The 24,505-nt window shown below is 34.3% G+C and overlaps 1 protein-coding gene across 1 annotated transcript; it reads right to left on the bottom strand.

The window, feature by feature from the left end:
• Positions 1 to 5,965: 5,965 nt before the first annotated feature.
• Positions 5,966 to 17,177, bottom strand: LOC127538796 (E3 ubiquitin-protein ligase Mdm2-like). The gene is made up of 4 exons (XM_051962537.1): positions 17,097 to 17,177; positions 13,037 to 13,180; positions 12,503 to 12,574; positions 5,966 to 8,335 (listed from the first exon to the last, which is right to left on the bottom strand). The coding sequence occupies exons 1-4, from the start codon at positions 17,175 to 17,177 to the stop codon at positions 7,769 to 7,771; spliced, it is 864 nt and encodes a 287-aa protein (XP_051818497.1). The 3' UTR covers positions 5,966 to 7,768.
• Positions 17,178 to 24,505: the final 7,328 nt, after the last annotated feature.

Genomic DNA, 24,505 nt, shown 5'->3' with positions numbered 1-24,505 from the left:
TATGTACATTCATCAAAGTAGATTTTTCACAGGGCCTATACCAGTTTTCTACTCATATAAGACAACATCTAAATAAGCAGACCTTAGACATACCAGTTTCTTTATTTGCAAAACTGGAAATTATATGTGTCCATTCTATGCCTGGTACTGAACTTAACTCATAATTGCCTTAAAGGGTTTAAAGTCTAAGAGACTTTTAAAAAGTGTCATTTGTATAAACTCCTAGAGAAAATGAACATATTAAAATCTGATCTTTATAACCTCTTTTTTTCCTTCTTTGCTTTCCCACTTCAGAATCATTCCTCTTCTCTTTTATAGTTTCTCAGTATCAAGCTGGTGTACAACTATCACCTGAGTTACTAGAGGCCAATGTGTGCCTTAAGTGTGAAGTGGAATTTTCCCAAGTTGGTGCTTCAGCCTGGTGATTTAAAAAGAGTTCTGTTTCTGCAAACACAAGACTCCAAGCGAAAGGAGGATAAATTGGATGGAGGGATATGTTACTGAGGAAAAAATAGTAATTATAACTATTTCTAAAAACCTATATAGCATATGCTCAAAAAATTATCAAACTATGCATACCCTTTGATCCAGCAGTGCTCTTACTGGGATGGAGAGACTTATATGAACTGATGCTGAGTGAAATGATAGGACCAGGAGATCGTTATATACTTAAACAACAATTCTATATGATGATCAATTCTGATGGACCTGGCCCTCTTCAGTAATGCGACGAACCAAATCACTTCCAATAGAGCAGTAATGAACTGAACCAGTTACATCCAGCGAAAGAACTCTGGAAGATGACTATTCTATTCCTAATCCCTGTATTTTTGTCTGCCTGCATTTTTGATTTCCTTCACAGGCTAATTGGATAGTATTTCAAAATCTGATTCTTTTTGTACAGCAAAATAACTATATGGATATATATATATGTGTGTGTGTGTGTGTGTGTGTGTGTGTGTGTGTGTGTATAGTATTTAACATATACTTTAACATATTTAACATGTATGGGTCTACCTGCCATCTAGGGGAGGGGGTTGGAGGAAGGAGGGGAAAAAAAAATCTATATAGCAAGTTTCTCTGATAAATGCTTCATTTTCCCAATATATAGAGCACCAAGTCAAATTTGTAAAAATAAGAACCATTCCCCAATTTGACCAAAATTGGGGCAGTTTTCAAATAGAAGGAATCAAAGCTATCTATGATCATATGAAAAAATGCTCTAAATCACTACTGATTAGAGAAATGCAAATTACAACACCCCTGATGTATCACCTCACACCTAACAGATTGGCTAATATGGCAGAAAAGAACAATAATGACTGATGACAATGTGGAAAAACTGAAACACAGATTCGATCATTCTGAAAATTCAGAACCATGCCCAACCGAATATAAAATCATGCCTACCTTTAGACTCAACAGTACCACAGCTAGATCTGTATCCGAGAGATATTTAAAAAAACACACAAAAAGGACCCATATGTATAAATATTAGCAGCAAAGAATTGGAAACTGAGGATGTAACCATCAATGGCAAAATAGCTGTTCAAGTTGTGTTACGCAGTTGTGATGGAATATTATTGCACTGTAAGAAATGATGAGGATGCTCTCAGAAAAACCTGAAAAGACATGATCTGATACAAAGAGTAATGAGTAGAACAGGAGATTGTATCAGCTGTGAATGTCTTGGCTATCTTTAGCAATACAACAATCCAAGACAGTTCCAAAGAAATGATGGTAATAAAAGGCTATCCATCTCCAGAGTAAGAGTTGGGAATCTGAACATGGTACAAAACATACTTTTGTCTTTTAACTTTCTTTTTTGGGGAAGTCTTTCTTTCACATGACTTTGCATGACTGCACAAATATACCCTATATCAAATTGCTTGCTTTCTCCATGAGGGGAAACGGGACGGAAAAGAATTTGGAACTCAAATTTTTTTTAAATACCTTAAAAATTCTTTTACATGTTTAATTGGGGAAAATATTAAATTATTTTAACAGTAAAATGTTGTCCGCTCAGCTCAGCCAAAAAAGACTCCGATCAATCAACTCTACCGATATCATTAGAGGACTTCAGTAGCTCTTCAGTCTCCTCTAGGGAGATGCTCGAGTTGTGATATGTGTCTCCTATATGAGCATCCCCTCCTCCCCCATAGCAAGGTGGTAACCTATGAGTGAGTTTACCCTTGGGTAAATGGGGGAAACTTTTTTTGGTAATTTTCCCTGTTTTGTTTAATTACGTGAAGTGTTTTGTCTAAATGTGTATATATCGAAATTTAAGTGTTTTGAGAGCTATGGAGTTTTACATCTTTTTAAGAGAAGCCAACTTTCCTGGTTTTACATCTGGTAAGTCTAATATTAGAAAGAATTTATCTAAGTACCCAATAATTTCTCAAAATACGGCTTCTAAATATCACCTTATTAGATTTTGCGTGACTAGTTTTGACCCCTGTATTAAAGGTCTTTCTTTTTTGTTGTCCTTATGCAGGGGAAAGGGCTTTTTGTTTTATTTCCGAGCCTGGATGGAAGAGGATGGAGTCCTATTTAAGTTTTGACCTCACTGCCTCCAACATGGATCTGACTCTGCTCCTAACCCCTCCTGGGAGCTCATCATATTGGTAACTAGGCTGTTGAGACACCAAAATATTTGAATTCGTTGAATCCATCAGATTCATTTTTCCTGGTAGCAACAATTTAAAAATAATTTGCTATATAGTAAACATTAATATAACCAATTCAGTCCATCAACAAATATCTATTAAGCACCAAGCACAAAGGAGGACATAGATAACAGAACAACTGCTCTCAAGAAATTTAGATTCCATCAATTAACCTTGTTTTGCACCAATTTACATTTTAAATAAATGAATAATTAATTAATTAAATTAACAATAACTTTTCAGCCATTTTCTGTCTCTAAAAGGGTTCTTTTCATATAGTCAAAGTCAAAAACCTATTATTTCAGATGTTTTTATCTTACATTTCATAAAATCCTTGTGATTCCTTTAGCTTACATACTTGTGTACTCTTAATTGCAACATGCTGCTCCCCTGACTCTCTGTGGGACATTTAGACTGTTTAGATCAGTTTTATGGGCTAAAAAGAAATTGACAATTGTACTTTTTGACAGCTTTAAAAAAACTTTCAAGGTTTATATTTTCAAAAGAGTGGGTAAGAAGCATAATTAGTTTTTAAACTATTATAACATTATCAGATTGCTCTTCAAAATTTATATATATATTTCCAAAATTAACATGCTGCATGAGAAAAATCAGATCAAAAAGGAAAAAAAATACAAGTATATTCATTTTTAAAATATTTCCATATGAACCATGTTGGGAGAGAAAAATCAGAATGAAAGGGAAAAACCAAGAGAAAGAAAAAGAAAAAAAAGTGAAGATAGTGATGTGATCTATTATGTGGGGTTTATATAAGAATGTATTATTTGACATCTAAGGGAGGGACTAGGGAGAGGGGAAGGAAAAAAATCTGGAAGGCAAGGGTGAATTTTGAAAATTATGCATATCTTGAAAAGAGAAAGCTTTAATAACAATTATAAAATTTTTTAAAAATAAAAAAACTGTGATCATTTATTTATCATTGGAGGCTGAAAATTGCTGTTGTACATTTTTTACCTATTTCTCATATATTAAGATGTAACGTTTATAGCAGATTTTCCTTTCTCCTCAGTGTTATATTCATGTTTTTCTTACTAATGCATGCTCAACATTTGAGCATGACCCGAGTTCAAATCTGACCTCAGACACTTACCACTTCATGCCTGTGTATCTTTTCCCCTCTAGGCTTATCAAACCCTAATGTATATTGGGGATTAGGCATCTGAAACCCACTTAGTCCTACTGATTTACTTTTGACCCAATACCAGATTTGTTAATTACTTTATATTTTCAAATCTGGGAATGCAAAATCACTTTTTACCAGTAGTTTTTTTTTTATTCCTAAGATAATTTTACTTTTCATTCTAAGAAAACTGCATAGTGCTATTGAATTAGCATGCTTTAATTATCTCAACTCAGAAATTTTACTTTTCCTCTGTGCTTTATTTAATCTTTACTGTATATGGAAGAGTACTAGGATGGAGATAAAAGAGAAAACATCAATCTCAATCTGGCTGAAGAAATACAACATAGAAGATTCCTGGTATAATTTTCAACCTGGTCTGGAAGCAACTACATGAACAAGTTTAGTGAAGGAGCTAGGTGGCTTAGGACACATTCGGGTACTTACTAGCTATGTGATCCTGGGAAAGTCACTGAACCTGTGAGCCACTCCAGTATCTTTGCCAAGAAATCACCGTGGACAGCACTGTTGTGCTAGGGTCCACAGGTCATACAGAGTCAGACATGACTGAAATGAATGAACAGAAACATGGATGAGTTAACAAAGAGAAGGGGATTCCACAAAGACAGGTGCAAAGTTAATAATTTAGCATATAGATGGTATGCAATCATAAGCTCCCTGAAATTATTTAATTCATACTTTACCCAAATTTTGACAGGCTTATCAGTTTTGCTGAGATAGTGAATATAAATCGAGATGAACTTAAAAATTTTTTAATAATAGTGTCAGGGAATGGTAGAACCTCCCAATGGATACATCCAAAAGATCACTGAAAATGTTAACAGGACAGAATGAAAAGTCAGGTCTGTTCCTTCAGTAAACACAGATCTCAAATTTTTTCTGCGATCAATCACAGAAAATCGGAGTCGGAGGGCATCCCAGAAAACCTATAGTCTAACCCAGGGTTAAAGATGAAGCATTAAAACAGCTTTTAAAGAAAGCAATGTTCCTTGTTCCAAATTAAAAAATATAAATATATAAGGAAATGACCAATGCTGGAGAGCTGTAAGGAACAGATACATTAATGTGCCATTGTATAGAACTTTTTTCAGATCAGTCATAATGCAAATTACTTTGAAATTGAGTACCAAAAGTGACTAAATTATGCATCCTTTTTTGATTTAGCAATCTAACAATCTATAAATGAATATATAGTTATATATCAACATATATGTAATATATACTGCTAAAATAAAGAACCCAAATGTTCAAAAATATAACAATTCCTATTTTATAAAATAACAAAACAAAAACACAATTTCTTTGTTGGCAAAGAAATGGGAAATAAGGGAATACAGACCAAATGGGGAATGACAGAACAAATTATGGTATATGAACATCTAAGGGAATTACCATTGTGCTATAAGAAATACAAGAAGAATGATAAGAAAAATGATTTCAAAGACACTTAGGAATATTTCTATGATCTAATACAAAGTGTTGAGAACCAAAGAAAAAAACCTGTATTTTTAACATTGAGTCTTTCAGACTTGAACACAATGACCAAACATGCTTGTAGAAGATTCATGAGGAAACTGCAACTTCACTCCAGACAGAAAGGTGATAGACTCAGGGTGCAGCCTGAGTCCTATTTATTGGACTAGGCCAGTGTAAGAATCAGTTTTGCTTGACTACGAAATAAGTTTCCTTTTACTTTTTTCCCCCCATGAGAGGAAAAATAACTTAAAATTTTTGAAGCAGGCTTTAATTTCAAATCCATTACAATTCCATTTCCCCACAATTCATTCTGTTTCTAGAGATGTGCTGATGTTTTAACAAAGGACTCAAAAACAAAAAACTGTGCCCATACTGTGTGTATATACATCTATATGAATCGGTTTCACAGCTATTCAAAGCAGTAGTATTTTATGTTCTAATTAGCTTTGTTTCTTCGCTCTCCTTTTAGTCACTTTATTTTCCAGTCCTGGTACAGAACTCCAGAATGCTTTATCTACATTATCCTCCAGTAATGAAAAAAACTCACTATCACTCAAAGCAGTCAGGTCTGAGTTTTAGATAATTCTAGTAATCAAGACATTTTGCTTTATATTAAGTGGAATCTGCAGGGTTTTTTTTTTTTTTTTTGGGGGGGGGGGGAGGCATTTGCTAAGGCAATTGGGATTAAGGGACTTGCCCAGGGTCACACAGCCAGGAAGTATTGTGTCTGAGGCCACATTAGAACTCGGGTCCCTCCTGACTTTAGGGCTGGGATTGAGCCATCTAGGTGCCCCCAAATCTGCAATTCTTTTAAGTCACCCCCAGTCCTATCCAATGGCACTGTCACACATATCAGGCTGGAGCACACATTCTAGGGAAATGATCTGCATCTTTAGTTTTCTGGTTCACCAACAGTCTTCAATTCAAATAGAAGAAACCAGCTCTAGTGTATTTAACTTTCTTTATTAACTTTCACAAACACATTCATAATGAACTTTCAATTAGCTACATGAATTTTTATGACAAGTTTCCAAATCTGAATTAGCTTTCCAGTCAGCAAATTAGTCTGTGGCTCAGAGAATTCACAGACTAAGCAACAATAATTATGAAAATAAATCTGCTCCCCAAAAGAAAAATTTACGTTGCAGGTGTCCATATCCAAAATCGTAAATGTGGATCAAAGCTCACCTTCAATAGCATAGCAAAGTAGAAATTCACATTAATTATCTGTTTTAAATCACCAAGACTGACATCTTCTAATATTAACACATGGAAACCAAACATATGGCAAACATATGGCAAACAATAGTTTAACAACTATATAAATCCAGTAAATACTTAATTGGCAGTTAGGTGGGGGAGAGGGGAGGAACAAAAGATTCTATAAGAATGTGCTTTCATGTGGGCAGCTTTCAATTTATTAAGTTTACGTTAAAACTCAAAGACACCTACCCAAGGCCATGTATCCAGACCAAGATAATATATCCATTCAGTCATATCTGAATTACTTTTAACTTGGTAGAAAACAAAACAAAACAAAACACTTTTCAACTCAAAATCGAACTTTAATTGAGGTCTGAGGTATGCTAATATTCAGTCAAAAGGTCCATGCTAAAAATGCACTGGAGGCCCTTAAAAAGATTTGCCTACTGTGATCCTTCTAGGGCAAAGCAATGTAAAAAGAATGAATTACAATGGGCTCCACAACAGATAGTGTTGACATACAAAATAGCAAAGGAACTCGAGGTAGTAAATGAACAGATTTTTATCAGAAGGTATTTAAAACTTCAAAAAAGCAGAAACCTGAAGACTATCTTATTTGCAACTCAAAAACAATCATTTTCACGAATCATCATTACCTTTCCCCAACAATATTACACTTAAATAATACTTATTAAATCATTTACACAAACTTTTTAAAAATCCTGACACTCCCCAACTCTAGAAGACTAGAACTATTTAACAAATAGAAACAGTCAGTCTTCAAACTAGTAATTCTTAATGAGGCACACAGTAAATGACCTGTAGTTCCACAAACCCAATGGGTTTATGACTTATCTGACTTAGAAAATAAACCTTAAGAATCCACTAAGGCACCAAGAGGTTGAGTGTTTCATCCTGGATCAAATTAGTTTCAAGTGTCCAATGGGCTATCTGAACCTAGATCTGTCCAGATTAGTATTCTATCCACTATACCCTACTGTCTCTGTAAGTAATACAAATGAATACTAATAAAAATCATGCAAAACTGGAAAAGACCAGTAACCAAATATTTTTTCCTCAAGGAAAATAAAAAAATTCTTTCCAAAAAGCAAACTGCACTAGAGAGAACGAAAATACTCATTTTCTCAGAAAAAAAGATACAAAAATAAAATTTTCAATAAATTTCACAGCCATATGTGAACATTCTTAAAAGAGCGTTTCATGTACAGGATTCTACAGTTCCACTTTTACTACAATACATTTAGAGAAAATAAGTTAACACAATCATTTGAATCGGCTGCCTACACACTGGACAAGGCTTATTTCTCTTTTTCAATTTCTTAGCACATGTAAAACATGCCATAAGATGTCCTGTCCTTCCATGGACAATGCAACCATTTTTAGGTCGGCTCTGACAGATGACACAGGGCTCTACTGTGCTGAGGGGAAGAAAACATCCCATATTTTTTTCTTTGTCTTGTGCTTCTTTTCTCTCAAAATCTCCAGCATCTTCCTGACTACTACACATGATACTTTTAGATGTTGATGGCTGGGAATAATTCTCACTCTCTTGAGAGTCTGATGTCTGTACTATCTTTTCATCACTTTCCTCAACACACGAATCTTGAGAGTCAATGATTTTATTGTTCTTACAATCTGGAACGTCAAAGCCCTCTTCTTCCCTTTGTGGGGGATTTTCTATTGTGCCTTTATCCAAAACTTCACCTTTCTCCTCAGAAAGCCAATTTTCTCGCGAAGTCCAACATTTGTGGCAATGTGGTGGAAGTGGAGGGTTGATTTTGTCACAGGAAGGACACTTCCAATAATCCTGCAATGAAATAAGTAGAATCAGTCTCAATTATTCTTAAACATCCATGAATAACAATGCTAGTTTCACAATTTTACTCAGTCTGTTAATTAAGAAATGTTTGTTTTGCCATAGAAAAGATTATACACCTTCCCTTTTTGTTGTTGTTCTTTTTCGTTTTGTTTTCTCCTTTTCTTTCCTTTTTGATCTGATTTTTCTTGTGCAGCAAGAGAATTGTGGAAATGTTTGCACATATTGGATTTGACGCATCACTTGCCATCAGGGGAAGGGTGGAGAAAAGGAGGGGAAAGTCTGAGAAGGAAAACTATGCAGGGGTCAATGCATTATTGATTATCTGTGCATATGTTTTGAGGGTAAAAAGCTTTTTTAAAAAAGGTTTTGTAGATTATTTTGCAATATCTCAACTTTTACCCTACCTTTAACTCTTAGCAACTAACTTCTGAAACTGAAATTGTGGTTAACTAGTTTCACCTTTTAGGGACGCTACAGTGAGACATTCTAAATTCTGTTAGTTGTAGATCTTTTTTTCATAGGAATTAATCTCTATTTCTAGCAGGATCTCCTAATATCCATCAGCTACCATGTCTATTTTTATTGTGCAGTATTCGGAAGAAACTCTTAGCAGCCATTTCCTCTTTTTTCTTCCCCCTGCCTTTTTTTGGTAGAACAGAGATTAAAGCAATTTATAGGAAACTGGTCAAATTCTATTCATAGTTAAGTTTCTCACCTTACCAATGGTTTGATGTTGTTACAAATCGATTTTTTGAAAAGAATCAATCTTCTCAGAAATAATGCTACAAATGGAAACTAGATTTGCAGACCCAATTCAGAGAAGTCTACTTTATAATACATACAGGTTAATTAATAATACGAGGTACTAAACAATATAAAGATGGAAATGGCTGAGAGGGTGGCTAGAATTATGAATAGAAATCATCCAATGGACAGCCTAGTTCCTCTGAACTGGGGAGGTGAGCCTGAGGTAAAGCTTGTCTTTGACATCTTCTTCATGAAGACTGAGCATTTTTCTCTCATCTCTTGATTTACCATCTCTTAGTAAATCTTCCTGTTGTCCTAAGGTGATGCATCTTAGCGTTTCACTCATATGCGCCCTCCAATGTTCATGTTCCCAAATTAACTATGATATTTTCACCTGAAATAAAACTTTTAATCCAACTGTCAAGATGCATTAGGAAGACAGCCTGAATTAAAGCAATATAATGGCCCTGAGCCCTGGAAACCTCCCAGAATAATCCCTGCATTTCTTTTTTTCTTTCTTTTTTTTCAAAGGCTTGCAAATTTAAATCAATCCTTAGTTATTTCAGGGACAAAGTGAAGAGGAAACATTCAGAAAATGAATGTTTGGAAGAGAAAATATTTTGGAATAGGTTCGGGGGCTGCTAAACAGTTGCTTGTCTGTAAATTTATCAACTGCTTAGCTCTACCTATGCTAGAGATCCCTCTTCTCTTTCTGTTGAACACGAGGCTTAACTTTAATGGTTCTTATACTTTAGAGGTCTATGATTCCACCCACATAGCATAATCTCGCTGTGTGGGCCAAGCCATGTGGTTTCTCAGAGACTGTCCATTAAAATAAGGGAAGCCTTAGCCCTCTGTTTTGCTTTCTTAGAAATTCCGAGATCTGGAAGAATTTTTTTTGGTAGTTACCTCATCTCTCTTCAGCCCATTATCCCCCCCCCCCCCCACCATAGAAAAAGCTTTCCATCACGGGGTTTCTTTGGGAGGGTTGGATAGCACTTGCTTATTTAAGCAAGTTCTCTGCTTCTGTAAGGCAGCCCTGCTGGTTCTGGACTTCCCACTTCTCCCAGATTCTAAAAAAACTTCCTACTTTCACTTTGAGCAGTCTGCCAGTAATCAATTTTGGGTTAGGGTCTCCAGACCCTACATATCACTAAATATAAATAATAAATGTAAACATAAATATAACTCTATCTTACTACAAGGTTTAATGAGTTACTTGTAGTCTCCCAAATTTATCGCTTCTGGTGACAAACTTCTCTAAATTTACTTAAGTTGGTCCTGAGAGAATACACATTGACACCCCTTCACTTGGGCCTAGACTTCTTGCTTTGGTAAAAATCTGCTAGAGCCTCAGTGGAATAACTTTTGAGAAGTCAGGATCACTGTATGATATTATAACAAGGTGTTAGACTAAGACTTTAATGAAGACCTCTGCTTACAAGTAACAAGAATAGAAAAAAAAAGTTTGGGTAAGAGTACTTTGCAAATATTACTTCCTTTGAGCCTTACAATAATCCTGGCAAAGTAGGTACTATTATTAGCACCTATTTTATAGTGGGGAAAACTAAGGCAGTCAGAGAATATGTGACTTGCCTAGGGTCACATAACTAGTGATTGTCAGAAGCTGGATGTGAATTCGGATCCCCCAACTCCAAGCCCAGCACTCTATTCACTGTACCACTTAGCCAGATGGACATGCAAGGAACAGGAAATGGCCTGAAGAAAAGCAATGAGATACAAGACAGCAAATAATCCAGTTTAGCTGGATCACTGAGTCCCCGAGAGAAAAAAGTGTGAGACACAGGTAGAAAAGCCAAGTGGTCAATACACATTATTCCTATTCAGCACTTTGTGTAGTGGCCCAGAAGAGACTGCTTAGTCACCAAATTGTAGTATATAAATGTAGCAGAATATGTTGCCCTGTAAGAAATAGTAACTTTGAGAATAACTTGGGAAGAACTGCATGAAATGACGCAAACATAAGTAGACCATACATAGACAACAACGGAAATTAAAAGAACAAGAAAAACCTGAACCTTGATTCACTGACAAACCAATATGGTTCAGTCTGAAGAGAGGCAGGAAATTAGGAAAGAATGATGGGATAGCTAAAAGCAAAATTCTCTGACCAACAGAGTTCAGAGATTAGACGAGAGATGTCAAATACACATCTCGGGGACACACCACACTCCCAAGTACTCCCTGGACCAGATGAAAAAGTAACTGGGAAACATTACAAAATAAATAACAGTTACAAAAACTGAGTCAATATGTAGCCCACAGAGATCCTGATGTACAGCTCAATGACCCATTTTTAGTTTGAGATCAATGGACCACCAAAAAAACAAAACCGATTATTTTAAAAAAACATCATTTAAACAAAACTAAGCTTCCTTAGAGTCTACAATGCTGTCTTGCAACAGTAAAATGAAATCATAAAAAAGTGATAAAATCATTTTCACGAAGTTCTTTTAAAATTATAAACAGTATATAATATTCAAGTTTCTGTTAGCAGGATGAGATAAAACTATTATTATGTACTTCCTAGATTATGTACTTCAAAATAGATTGGGGACTTCAAAACATTTATATACAGGACATTATTTGAAACTTTTTGACCAACTCAACCTCAATATATCAATATTAAGAAGTCAGCTTAACTTTCAATTTTGTTTTCCAACATTACAATGAAATTAAAATAAATTTTTCCAAGTCATACATTATGGTTGTTTTTACAATTTTCAAATAGATCTGTGATCTCAATGATTCGGACATTCCTTATAACTGGAATACACATCACAAATTCATTGAAGTCTCCTCAATTTGCTTACCGCCCAGGTCCATCCCTAACTAAGTTCACCGTGGAGGTCTACCTGCTTTAGAAGCTTCCTGGCACAAGGATTCTAACTGAATCTTGAGTCATCCTCCTACGCATCCTTGTCCTCCGCATAGTGATCGAGTCACCAAAGGAAGCACAGATATCTTTAAAGTGTATATCAGCTCTTCTCATATTTAGCATGAAAAAATCCACTTTCCTACTAATTTACTCTTATAAGGGAAAACTAACTGGCAATATTAAGTAAGTAAGAAGTTAGAATCATATAGTTTAACAAACAAAATCTTTCTCCACATCAGTTAATTATTGAAGACGAAATCTTATAAGTAAATATAAAAATGAACATTTAAGAAAAAATTTTAACTGTGCTCCAATAAACCTACAAATATATAGCAAGAAATGACAGCTTTAAGTCATGAATACGTATTGTAATGTTAAAAATTAAGCAAATTTTACAATTTCTTACCTCTTAAAAAAGAGAAGAAACATTTTTCTAATTCTAACCCTAAATTCATACCTCATTTGCAATTTTTTGGGGGTATCACAGAAAATGAAAACTTTGTACTTACGACTAAGGATATTTCAGGGTCTTCATCCAATGAGTCGGTGTCACTTTCCTCTACCTGATAGATCTGGCATATCTAAAATAAGGCCCAATAACTCCATTAATACAAATTCATGACTTCATTTTAATCCAGACAAGTTTTTTACATTTAATACAAGTTGTGTTCTGACTATGAAGAACTGACTCTCCACCAAACAGAAACGTGGCATGGGAACAGAGCAGAGTCCTGTCCAGCTCTGCCACTTGGATCTGTGAGGAGAGGGCAAGCCATTTCACCTTTTTAAACTTTACCTATAAAATGGAATGACAATGATTGTGTTTCTACTTCTCAGTCTGTATTCTTTCAAATACAATCAGTGTGAGGTTTTCTTCTATTCATGAGGGGTTAACAGAGATAAAAAAAAGAAATTTAAGGGATTTTAAGTGACTCATTACATTCAAGTTGGAATTAAAATTTCAATTTGCAGTACAAAAGCACTTAACATAGAAAACACGTGACCAATTTTTTAAGCATGTAGATTAAAAAAAAAAAAACTACCTCATCATCTTCTTCGGAGAGTTCTTGTCCTTCTTCATTGTGACTATAATCTTCTGAATCATTAGATTCAACTTCAAACTCAACACTGAATTGGTCTGAAACTGAATCTTCTGAATCTTCGTTTAATATACCAGTATCAATATCCTAAACAAAAGAAAAGGAAATTTAACTCAAGCCAATAAAAGACCTATAACTACTCCCTAATTTCTCTCCCTTTACTTCTTCAATCCTCTTCTCCCCCACTTTCAAATGTACTCAGTGTATCAGATCAATTCTTTCTAAAACATTTTCCTTGTACTAAATAGATCTAAATCTATATTCCTTTATTCCAGCATTCTATCATGTGAACGTTTAAAACCCGTGATAACCTCAAAATCCAACTCCATAGACCTTCAGGCTTTAGCTTTAATCTTTCTTCTTGTTTCATCTTGCTCCCTTCCCATCTCATCCTGTACTTCTCCAGTCCTTGAGGACCAGCTCAAGTAGCATGTTCCTAGGAAGTTTTACCAGGGACACATTTGAAAATGATCTGTGTTCTGTGAATGATTGTGACTCATCCGAATTATCCATTTGGTCTCAATATTCTACTTCCTTATTCACTTTTCACAGGTTTATCTTACTTTCCCAGTAGATTACATATTTGAGGACAGTCAATCTCTACATTATCTTACCTCCCTCCCCCACAAAACCTAGCAGAAGACTTTGTGCATACTTGGTTTTTAATCTATAGACTATAAACATAAACAGTTTAATAAATAAGATTACAGGTTGAACTTGGAGAGGTAAAAGAATGGTCCAATTTACAAAAGTCTAGCACTTACCAGAGAGCCTTGCCCAGCAAATTCAACTAACTGATCATGCTATTTTATTATTTTATTCATGTTAATCTAGATGGAGGCTATTCATTAAAAACCCTCCTAAAGTCCTCGATTTTGAGACAATTCACTTTCCTAGCTATTTCCAAAACTTTCAGGAATCAGGACAGACTAATGTTCATTAGGCATTATGTGTCTTATACAAGAGATTTAAAGATGGGTTTTTTTAGACTCTGAGCCCCAGATCTATTAAATCTGTTAAGCAAAAAAGGTGTGACAAAGATCCTATGGTGGAAGGTCCCATGATTTGATGTAAAGAACAATGGATTTAAGATTCCAAAAATTTGGATTTGAATCTTCAGTCATTAATATCTGAATGGCTTAACTACTTAGATTTCAGTCTCCCTATCTGTAATATGAGGTCTACTAAAATATTTCTAAAGTGCCTTCCTACTAGTAAATTCTGTCAGCTATGAAAAACATAAGTAATAACTTACTAAAGAGATAGATGGAAATTGTATGACAATTTAATCATAACTTCTTATGGATTTTGGATCTTCGCACAGAAAAATGCAAGGATCACAATTTTAAAAAATACTTTAATGAAGCAATCAGCCCCTACCCGATACTCTATATCCCAGGAAAGGTAGAGGTAGAAGGGGGATTTTCAACACACCACTTCTTTGGTCCATCATCCAGATATGGTTGGAGAGACTCCAGAACCTCCATTATAATTACATGGACATATATCTAGTCTTTCTAATAGAAGTCCACATTCTCCATTTGTAACATAAGTTGCTTATGGCACCAGTAATTATACATCCAAGGCCATCTCCAGTCCTCCTGATCTATAGCTGACCACTGGACCCAGAGGGCTCTGGAGGGGAAAGTACAGCAGATGACCTTGCCCCGGCCCCCCTCACTTAAATCCAATTCGCTTGCAGGTCATGGCATCCCCTCCTTGATGTCATGGTCCTCTTTGAAAATGAAGGACAAACAATAACCACCAAGTTTGTAGAGAGCTCCAGTGCTAAGGACAGCATGTGAATAGCCAACATATCTGATGCTGTATTTCTCTAGCATGGAGAATTCCAACCAATAAAGTCATCATCCCTCCTCCCTCCCTCTTCTCCCCATGCCCTTTTTAATCACTATGATTTGTCTGTTATGCAGCCAAATTAAAATTCACTTCCAACTTTTCAATGACAAAAATGATTCCAGCTTAAATGCATGACAAGGAAAGAATACCACCACTATATTCTAATCTGGTCATTTATCTGGAGGATAGAGATGAAGTTGGGCAGTAGAACACTTATTATTTCCAGAGTTCTCCAAGAGAGAGCTGAAATTAAGAAATCTTAACTCACAGAAGTGTTTCTCTAGAGACTATTCTGTATATCTGTTTTATAGGTGATTACTTCTTAAAGGAGAATAAACAGTAACCAAACTCAAACTAAAATGAGTTTATCTCCACAGCTAGCACCCACTAAGCATTAAATACAGACCTACCTTACCTAAGAATAAAAAAAAAAAAAAAATTCCTTAACACATAAAAGGGTCAAATTGGAAAATTAAATTACCGTATCTAATCATTCTTAGATGTCAATATATAAAACCATTTTTTCCTATGTTGGCTGAAGTGTAGTGTGTGTCTCATTCACAAAGTGGGTACACTACATATGTCAATCATACTGACGGGAATAAACAGTTTCCAAATGCCCCATATATTTAAAAAATATATATATAGCTAGATAGCACTATTTTAGTAATAAAGAACTAGAAGAATATTCTTTTCTCTTTTATATTCAAAGAGATAAAGCTAACAACATTTCATTAAAGAACTCTGCGTACACTTTTTAATCTCTTCAGAACTCTGTAATTGAGCTTGTGAATATTATTTCTCAAATATTTTGCTGTAACTCAGTTTTTAGAATTCATAAAGCATTTTAAGGAAAGGTTTGAAAAGACATGCATTTAATTTACTATCTGAAAATAGGTAAACATTTCCTGTTTCTAATTAAACTTATATATGACTTGGCATAGCTGAATCTCAATCTGGCAAGAAAAATGTATACTTTATGTTTAATGCCCAATAAACTCACATCAAATAGGAGAAAAATTAATACATCCATTTTGACATTCTCATTATAAATATGAAGAGCATACTAAAAGACATTACATCTAAACACATGAGCAGCTTATAGTTTCTACTCTGAAGGCAATGAATAAAAAAGCTGGCTGTGTGGGACTCACAATGCACTCAAAATCATTTCAAAAGAGACTGTCATCTAGTAGCACTCAAAATAAAAATAAGCAAATGTACCACCATTAAGATAATTAGCATGTCTCAATGTCTGTTACATAGAGTAATAGAGAAATTCTACTAAAGAACTTGACAATGTTCTTTTCAAGCAAAATCATTATAAACTTTGAAATACAACAACTTCAAAACAACAAATGGACACAGGGGAGAGTGAAAATTACATTGGTAAATATGGCTTAGGATCAAGAAATCAAAAGCCAAAGTCTAAGTGGACTGCTAAGAATCCTCATATAAATCAAATCATATAGTCACATTTGGAAGAGCTGAAAAAGGCACTAAATAGGGCAAGCAAGAAACATTAAAAATTTAAAATTGCCATTTCTCAACAGGAAACAAATCACATCAAATCAGCTGTCTGTGAAATCAGTTAACCAGTTAGAAACTGAAATAAGCAACAAATAAAAAAGGATAAAAGTACAAATACTACATATGATGATAGTAACTTCCACAAATAGTATTCAAATATAAAACATAGGAAATAAGACTTAAGAAACTGGCTATCACCATTTCTAGGCCCGGCCTCTGATCTTAATTCTAGACTAATCTTAATCATATTTTATTATTCATTTTGGTAAAAGGAACAAAAATGTTCTTCACTTTAATCCGATTCCAATCTTAATATGCAGTAATCACACTAAATAAACAAGGCTCCCTTTAAATTCTATTAAATTTCTAAAAAATTTAAATTCTCTATCTCTTCATTTTGAGACAAGTATTAAAACTGCTTTTCCTTTCCCTACTCCTCCTATTCTTTTTACTATTAATTCTCCACTTTCTTCATCTTTTGATGCTCATAATCAATTTCTCTTCTTCCCTCCTCCCTTACCCCTAAAATTCAAAATGCTTACATGTTATATGGCTTACTATCTTCCTATGGTGATTACATTGAGTTAAATGATAAAACACACTTTGATTTTCATACCTTGATGATGATCTGCCTTCTGAAAGCTGCCTTAAGACTGGCTCTCTCCTCCACAAATTCTTGAAATTCCCATGGACGCATAATGACCACCTTTTTGTCTTCAAAAAGATTGTATTAGAGATTTAGCACAAATGGAAAACTAAACCGGTTCAGGGATGAAACTTTAATCTTTTTAGGAATAACAGGTTTCAGATTTTGTCCTCTTTTGTTTTGTAGAAAAATCTTACATAATTCAAGTTGATGCTTTCTAGTATGAGATGCTTTTCTTAAGTTACTTGCAAAACCATCTTCTTCTCTGACAATACTAAAACTTTTTCCTTGCTCTCTCTTTTGGATTCAATTTTTCCAATTGTGCTTTATCTTTATTCAGTTGTGAAATTTTTTGACCATGCTTCCCTTTCTCAGTTTCTTCAGTTTTGTCACCCAAAGAAATAATTCTATTTTTAAAATTTTACCTTTTCTTCAGATATTTCTAAGCTGTTGTTTCAGAAATCTCAGGAAAGTTATTCCAAGTTCTCATCAGTTCCTTTTTCTTCCTGGTATTTTTTCTTAAATTTCTTCACTACATCCACTCTTCCAATATCCACAGTTTCCTAGGAAAAACTTAGAGGGCTTTTTGCATTATATAGACTTCTTGATGGTGTTTATGCTTCTATTCTTAAATTAATTTTGACTATATTAGAACCTTTTCTCTTGTTTGTTCAAACCTTAGATATTTTTTCCCTAATATTTTTCTCTTGAAAAATTAAAGTAGTTTGTTTTCCTCTCCTTTGGGGGCAATTTGTTGACAGAAGATTTTTGGATCATTTGGGATTCTTTAGAAGGAAGGTTCTCCACTGACCTTTTACTCTTCCATCTTCTCAGAAGTTCATTAATCCCATTTCTAAGAATTTTGACTCTTATAAAACAGTCATCACAACAAAGTGAAAGGAACAAGAAGCCCAGAAATTGCCTCAACTAGCAAATATTACCTAATTGGCAAGCTGAGATATGGCAAAGGCAACACCAACTGAATAAAAGATCAATTGTAAAACTACAGAAAAATGCTGGAAGACTACAAGCAGGATTACCTCAAAAAGTGAAAAGTGGTTAAGAAAACAATCCAACAAAGACCCTGTGAGATCCAGATCAATCAAGCCTGCTCATTCTGATTGAACTTGCAAGTAAAAACAGATGGAAATCAAACAGACATAAAATAGCAGAATTGTGAGAATTCTAATGATAATATATCATTCCCGTGGGAAAAACATGAAATCACCACATCCAGATTTCATAGACAATAAAATTAGTAAAGATTTAACAATTATACTTAAACCAAAAGTTGGAAGCTATTGGAATTAGCCAATTGGATACACAAGAAATCTGTGTTCCAGGACACAAGTTCTAAAGCCCTCAAGAATCAATTATAGTCAAGATAACCAAAAGGGGCAAAGATTCCTAAAGATTGGAAAAAGTTGTGTAAGATCCTTTACTCCACCCTCCAAAACAAAAATGTGTGGGGAGAGAAAGAAAAAGAAAGAATTGAGAAGACAGCAGCAACTTACACCACTTTATATGCAAATAGCCTATGCTCACATCAATAGTAACCTCAACAAAAAAACAAACAACAAACTCCAAATCACTAGTAATAGAAATGCAAAGTTAAAACAAGGGGGCAGTTTCATCTCATACTCAGCAAATCATCATAACAAAAGATAACAAGTCAATGCTGGAGGACCTATGGAGAAGACAAACAGATGAATACACAGTCGGTGGACCTAATAAACTGGTCCAACCATTCCGCAAAACAATGTGGAACCCTAAGCCATTCATAATCTTTGACTTAGAGATCCCAATGCTGAAAGTATAGCTGGGAGGACAGAGGGGAAAGACAAATTTCAAATACAGAACTACAAATACAGAAAAACAATCATAGCAACACTTTATGCAATTACAAAAACTGGACACAAAGTAAGGGGTCCATTAGCTGGAGAAATAGTTAAACAAATTATGGAATATGAACATAAAATATCCTTGTATAGCATGAAAAACAATATGATAAATTTAGGAAAAAACGACTAGACTAATGTGAAGTAAAGCAGAATATGAAGCAAGTAGTACCAGGAAAGCAAAATATCATATCGTTGGTTCAGTCGTGTCCTATTTTTCATGACTCCATTTGGGGTTTTCTTGGCAAAGAAGTTGGAATGGTTTGCCATTTTCTTCTTCAGCTCATTTTACAGATGAGGGAACTGAGGTATAGCGTTAAATAACCACATAATTAGCACATGTCCTGAGGCCAGGTTTGAATTCAGGAAGATAAGTTTTCCTAGCTCCAGTCCTGGCACTCTATCCACTGCGCCAGATAGCTGCTCAAAAACAATACATACACATGATAAACAATGTAAATGGAAGTGACACAAAATCAAACACTGAAAATCTAATGACCAATATTGGTCCTTTCCCAGGAGAAAATAAATGCATTTCTTTCTGACAAAAAAAGGAACTGTGTGTCTAGAATGATGTAGAATACTGTCAAACACAACTGCTGACAGTTGGTTTCGTTTACTTTTCTTTGTTACAAGGGAGGGTTCATTCACTGTGCGTATGTTGGGAGGGAAGATAAGATATAAACTGAAATGGGGGCAATGTAAAACATAAAGAATCAATAAGTTATTATTCATAACAATTCAGCTATAACACTTTGATTTTAAGGCAAGAGATCTGGTTTATCTCTTTTCTACTGCAAAAAGGTTATTCCCTCTGTTTGCCAGCCCTTTTCTCCAAATAGCCTACCAAGTTCTTTTTCCTCTTGGTACTGTTTTCATAATCCCTGATTATATTCTCATTTGCCTTTGATATTAAACCCAAATCTCTTTTTCTCAGTTCTGACCCACGCAAAACTTCCCCACTCTTCCTGTACTTATTCTCCCCAATCCATAAAGCTAGGAGAAAAAAAGGCCTTTTGCCAGACTCAATCTATTTGAGTAATCTACTAGCCCTTCCTCTCTCTCATAAGGCCTGCCCCCCTCCAAGCAGGGGTGGAACTGAGGGATCAAAGTTTGAAAGAGTAAATTCTGAGCCCAGTTTAAAGAGTCTGATGAAAGGAGACTAAGGTTTTAAAGCAATAGATACTCTAAATTACAACAGACTGATCAAGGCTCTGAAACCAGTTAAAGAACAGAAAAATAATCCATAAGAATTACTTACAATCAGTGAAGGGAATTTAAAGTATCCACTGAGCGGCAGCATGTTATAATGAAGAAGTTCCTAACCTTATTTTGTATTGTGCCTTCCCACCCTAGCAGTCTAGCAAAACCCATGGACCCCCTCCTCAGAAGAACATTTTAAAGTAATTGAAGAAAATGTTAAATTTTATTTAGAATTTTGGTGAAAATAAAGCTGTAATTTTTTGCCATTTTAAGTCTTATCATGGACAAACTGAAATCTATACATGGTCCATGGATACCAGCTCAAGAACAAATAGCAAATAGAGCTAGTTTCAGAACTCTGTGCTCCAAACAATTCTATAGACTTTAAGTTACAAAATAGTTGCTAATTTGCATGACTAGAGAGGATGCCTCCTTATCTGAGGATCAATGTGATCCCGTGTTAAGACTACCAAAAAGTGTTCTACCACAAGGTGCTGATAATTACATTATACTATGACAAGTATGTCAGACAAGCAGAAGAGTATTACAACCAGTTCTGGGCACTACATTGTTTGAAGAAATGGTGAAAAGTTAATATTCAACCTGGAGTATGACTATGATGGGAGGAATACTCTAAATGACTACAGGTTTTATTAAAGGAAATAGGAATGTTTAGCCTAGAAAAAAATAACCTTTAATAGAGGATACAGTAATCTTTAAACATATGAAGCACTGCCATGTAGAGGCAAGATCATGCTTGTTTTGCCTGGCCCTCAATTGATAAAAATTAAAGAAATAAAAAAATTAAAATTTAGCTTAAACTAACAAAAAAAAAATCTCCAAAAAATGAGAGTATTCAATGGCCCACATTAAAAATTAATGGGTTCTCCATCAGAGAAATCTTCACTTAGGCTGAATGATCAATGATTAGACATCCTGGAATGAAAGAACTAGGAAGGAATTAATCAAGAGGATGTCTAAGTTACCTTTTAGCTCTCAATCTATAATTCTCTGACTAAAAGACATTGTGTCAAGGATACATACAACCAGTTACATAGTGAAATAGCTAGGAACAGTTGAAACAATACAGTTAACTTCAAAGATACAAGACACTGGTCTCCAGCTAGATGGATAAATTGGAAACCAAAGCCATGATTTAATTTTCCATCAACATCTCCCACAGTACTGAATACATAGTAGGTACTAAATAAAATGTCTCTTAAATTTACATGGAAATCAAGAAATATTGACACTCTTGTCATACACAATAACGTCACATCCATCCAGGTGAATTTTTTTTCATTTTTTTTTTTTTCACTATATGTGGGGTAGATGGTAACTATAGCTAACAATGACTCAGTTGCAGGTAGCTTAAAAATGAAGGCATTGCCTTAAGTTATAACTAAACATTTCCCAAAAAATGTACAAATTCTAGTAGAAACCAGCTACAGCTCTCAGACCTGTAAAAGCTATGGATATCTAAGTTAAAATTGGGGGGTGGCAAGGAGGGGTCTGCCTCTGTTAAACTTTTCAAATCATTAGAATGAAATTGCTACAAATTCCTAACATCCATGTAAGTTTGATTCTTTTAAATATCTTTCATCAAGTTTAATATTAATCACACTCCCAATAACTGGATGTTTTTATACAATTATTTCCCTTAAATATAAAACCTAATTTAATTTTAAAAGCTCATATCTATCTTTGAAAAAGTTCTTTCAAACGACCTTTACCTACGTTTTTGCTGAACAAGATAACTAAACTATTTTAATAAACAATGATTACCGGACTTGAAGGGATTTCTGTTGAGTCACTGCTAATGCTTTGTTCACAGCATATCTCTCTTAAGACACATAGAGCACAGCTTTCATCAAATGTAAGGAACATACTATCTGACTTATGCCGTTTTCTGTCTCTTTCACCAGGCAATTCATCCGAATTTTCTTTGTAAGAAAGTAAGAAAAAATTGTGTTAATTTATACAATTATGATTTTTTAGATTTGGCATTTTTTATATAATGCTTTATTTACATTTATATTCAAACTTTTTTCCATTAAAAGAATTATAGGCATAATAAACTGAAATGTAACAAATGTTCAAAAAGAAAAAAACAGCTCTACTGAAATTTCTCAATCTTTTAAAAAGTTATCTAACATCTTTTACAGAACTGTATTTCCATTAAGTAATTATTTGTAAAATTCTTAGTTTCTTTTTAAAAATCTTTTAAAATCTGGTTTTGAAAATAAAAAGCTTCAATTAAAAAAAAAATCCTTTGTATGTTACATCCAATATGGGTATAGAAATCTATCTTATCTATGGGAAAATAGCAGAGGAAAGGGATACAAAAAGGGGGAATGTGACAGAAGAGACCATATTAAGTGAGGAAGTAGACAGAAGCAAAACACTTTTGAGGGAAAACGGTGAAAAAATAGAATATACAAGAGGAAATACAATCAGCAATAGTAATTGTGAAAACAATTTTGAAGCAAGTTTCTCTGAGGAATTTCTCATTTCTCAAGTGAATGGAAATTGGATCAAATTAATAAAAAATAGCCATTCTCCAATTAACCAATGATGAAAAGATACAATCTATGCCCAAAGGATTAGAATACCATGCATCTTCTTTGACCTATGTAAAAAAATATTTTTTCTCAAGGCAAAGAATTGGAAACTGAAGGGATATCCATCTATTGGGGAATGGCTAAAAAAAATCATGGTATGTGATTATAATGAAATATTATTGTTCTATGGGAAATGGTGAACAGAGTGCTTTAAGAAAAACCTGAAAGTCCTCCATGAACTCAAGCAAAGTGAAATGTACTGTGCACAAAGTAATAGCAATGTTGGGAAATAATCAGGTGTGAATGACTCTGCTATTCTCAACAATACAATGATTCAAGACTGAAATGATGGTGAGAAGTGCTATCCCTATCCAGAGAAAGAACTGATTATGTCTGAATATAGACTGAAGCATACTTTTTCTTTAAACTATTTTTTTGAATGGTTTTTTTTTTTTTTTTAGGGGAAAGGGAGGCAAGAAATCTGTTTTCTTTTACAACAAACTTTTGTGGATATATTTTACATAATTTCACATGTACCTCCTCAATGGGAGTAAGGTGAGGAGGAAGGGAGAGAAACTAGAACTCAAAAGTTTTTAAAACAAATGTAAAAAAATTGTTTTACAAGTAACAGGAGAATAAAAAAGAAATAATTTTTCATTTTAAAAATTACATTAAATCTTCTACCTTGACAAATATGGTATTCTAGAATATGATTTTTTTTTATCATTGGTTATGTCAAAAAAAGAAAACAACAAAAGTTTATTGCAAAAGTAATTTTAGTCATTCAATTTCTAGACAATTTTATTTCTTAGGCAGGATAGATCAAAATAAGTTTCTTTTTATTTTTTTTTTCTTGGCTGAGGTAACTGGGATTAAGTGATTTGCCCAGGTCACACAGCTGGGAAGTGTTAACACTTAAGTATCTGAGGTCACATTAGAACTCAAGTCCTCCTGACTTCAGGGCTGGTACTCTATCCCACCTAACTGCTCCAAGAACTACTTTTTAAAAAGATTTTACTACTAAGACTTTAAAAAAGGGGGGTAGGGAGGAGCCAAGATAGTTGCCAATGACTGCAATGGCTCGTGTGCACAAAATAAACCACTAAAAATGTTAAATGGTTATTTTTGGGAAAAAACATTAAGCTTTATTAATATTTAATAAAGCTTAATACCAATATTCTCACTTAAGATGGATCACCTATCATGACTAACATGTGAGATGTTCTAAGGGAATAGTGGAAGAGACTCCACACAAAAAGACTGAGACTGATACCCTCATTCCTTTATTTACTTTCAGCACATTGTAACATATTGTAGCCAGTTAAGAGGATTTACAGCATTGTCTGGGTTTATCTAGACTAACCCTCACAAAATAGACAAGTAGCTTAAAAAAGATTCCCAGAAAATAACTATGGATTGAAGATAGTAATAATGCATGGGCACAAAATGTTTGTGGCAGCCCTGTTTGTAGTGGCTAGAAGCTGGAAAATGAAAGGATGTCCATCAATTGGAAAATGGTTGAGTAAATTGTGGTATATGAACGTTATGGAATATTATTGTTCTGTAAGGAACGACCAGTAGGATGAATACAGAGAGGACTGGCAAGACTTACATGAACTGATGCTGAGTGAAATGAGCAGAACCAGGAGATCATTATATACCTCAACAATGATACTGTTTGAGGATGTATTCTGATGGAAGTGGACCACTTTGATAA

Source organism: Antechinus flavipes, chromosome 5 (genome assembly GCF_016432865.1).
Source record: "Antechinus flavipes isolate AdamAnt ecotype Samford, QLD, Australia chromosome 5, AdamAnt_v2, whole genome shotgun sequence".
Taxonomy (NCBI): Eukaryota; Metazoa; Chordata; class Mammalia; order Dasyuromorphia; family Dasyuridae; genus Antechinus; species Antechinus flavipes.
The sequence above is the reverse complement of the archived record's forward strand: the minus strand, read 5'-3'. Positions and strand labels throughout refer to the sequence as shown.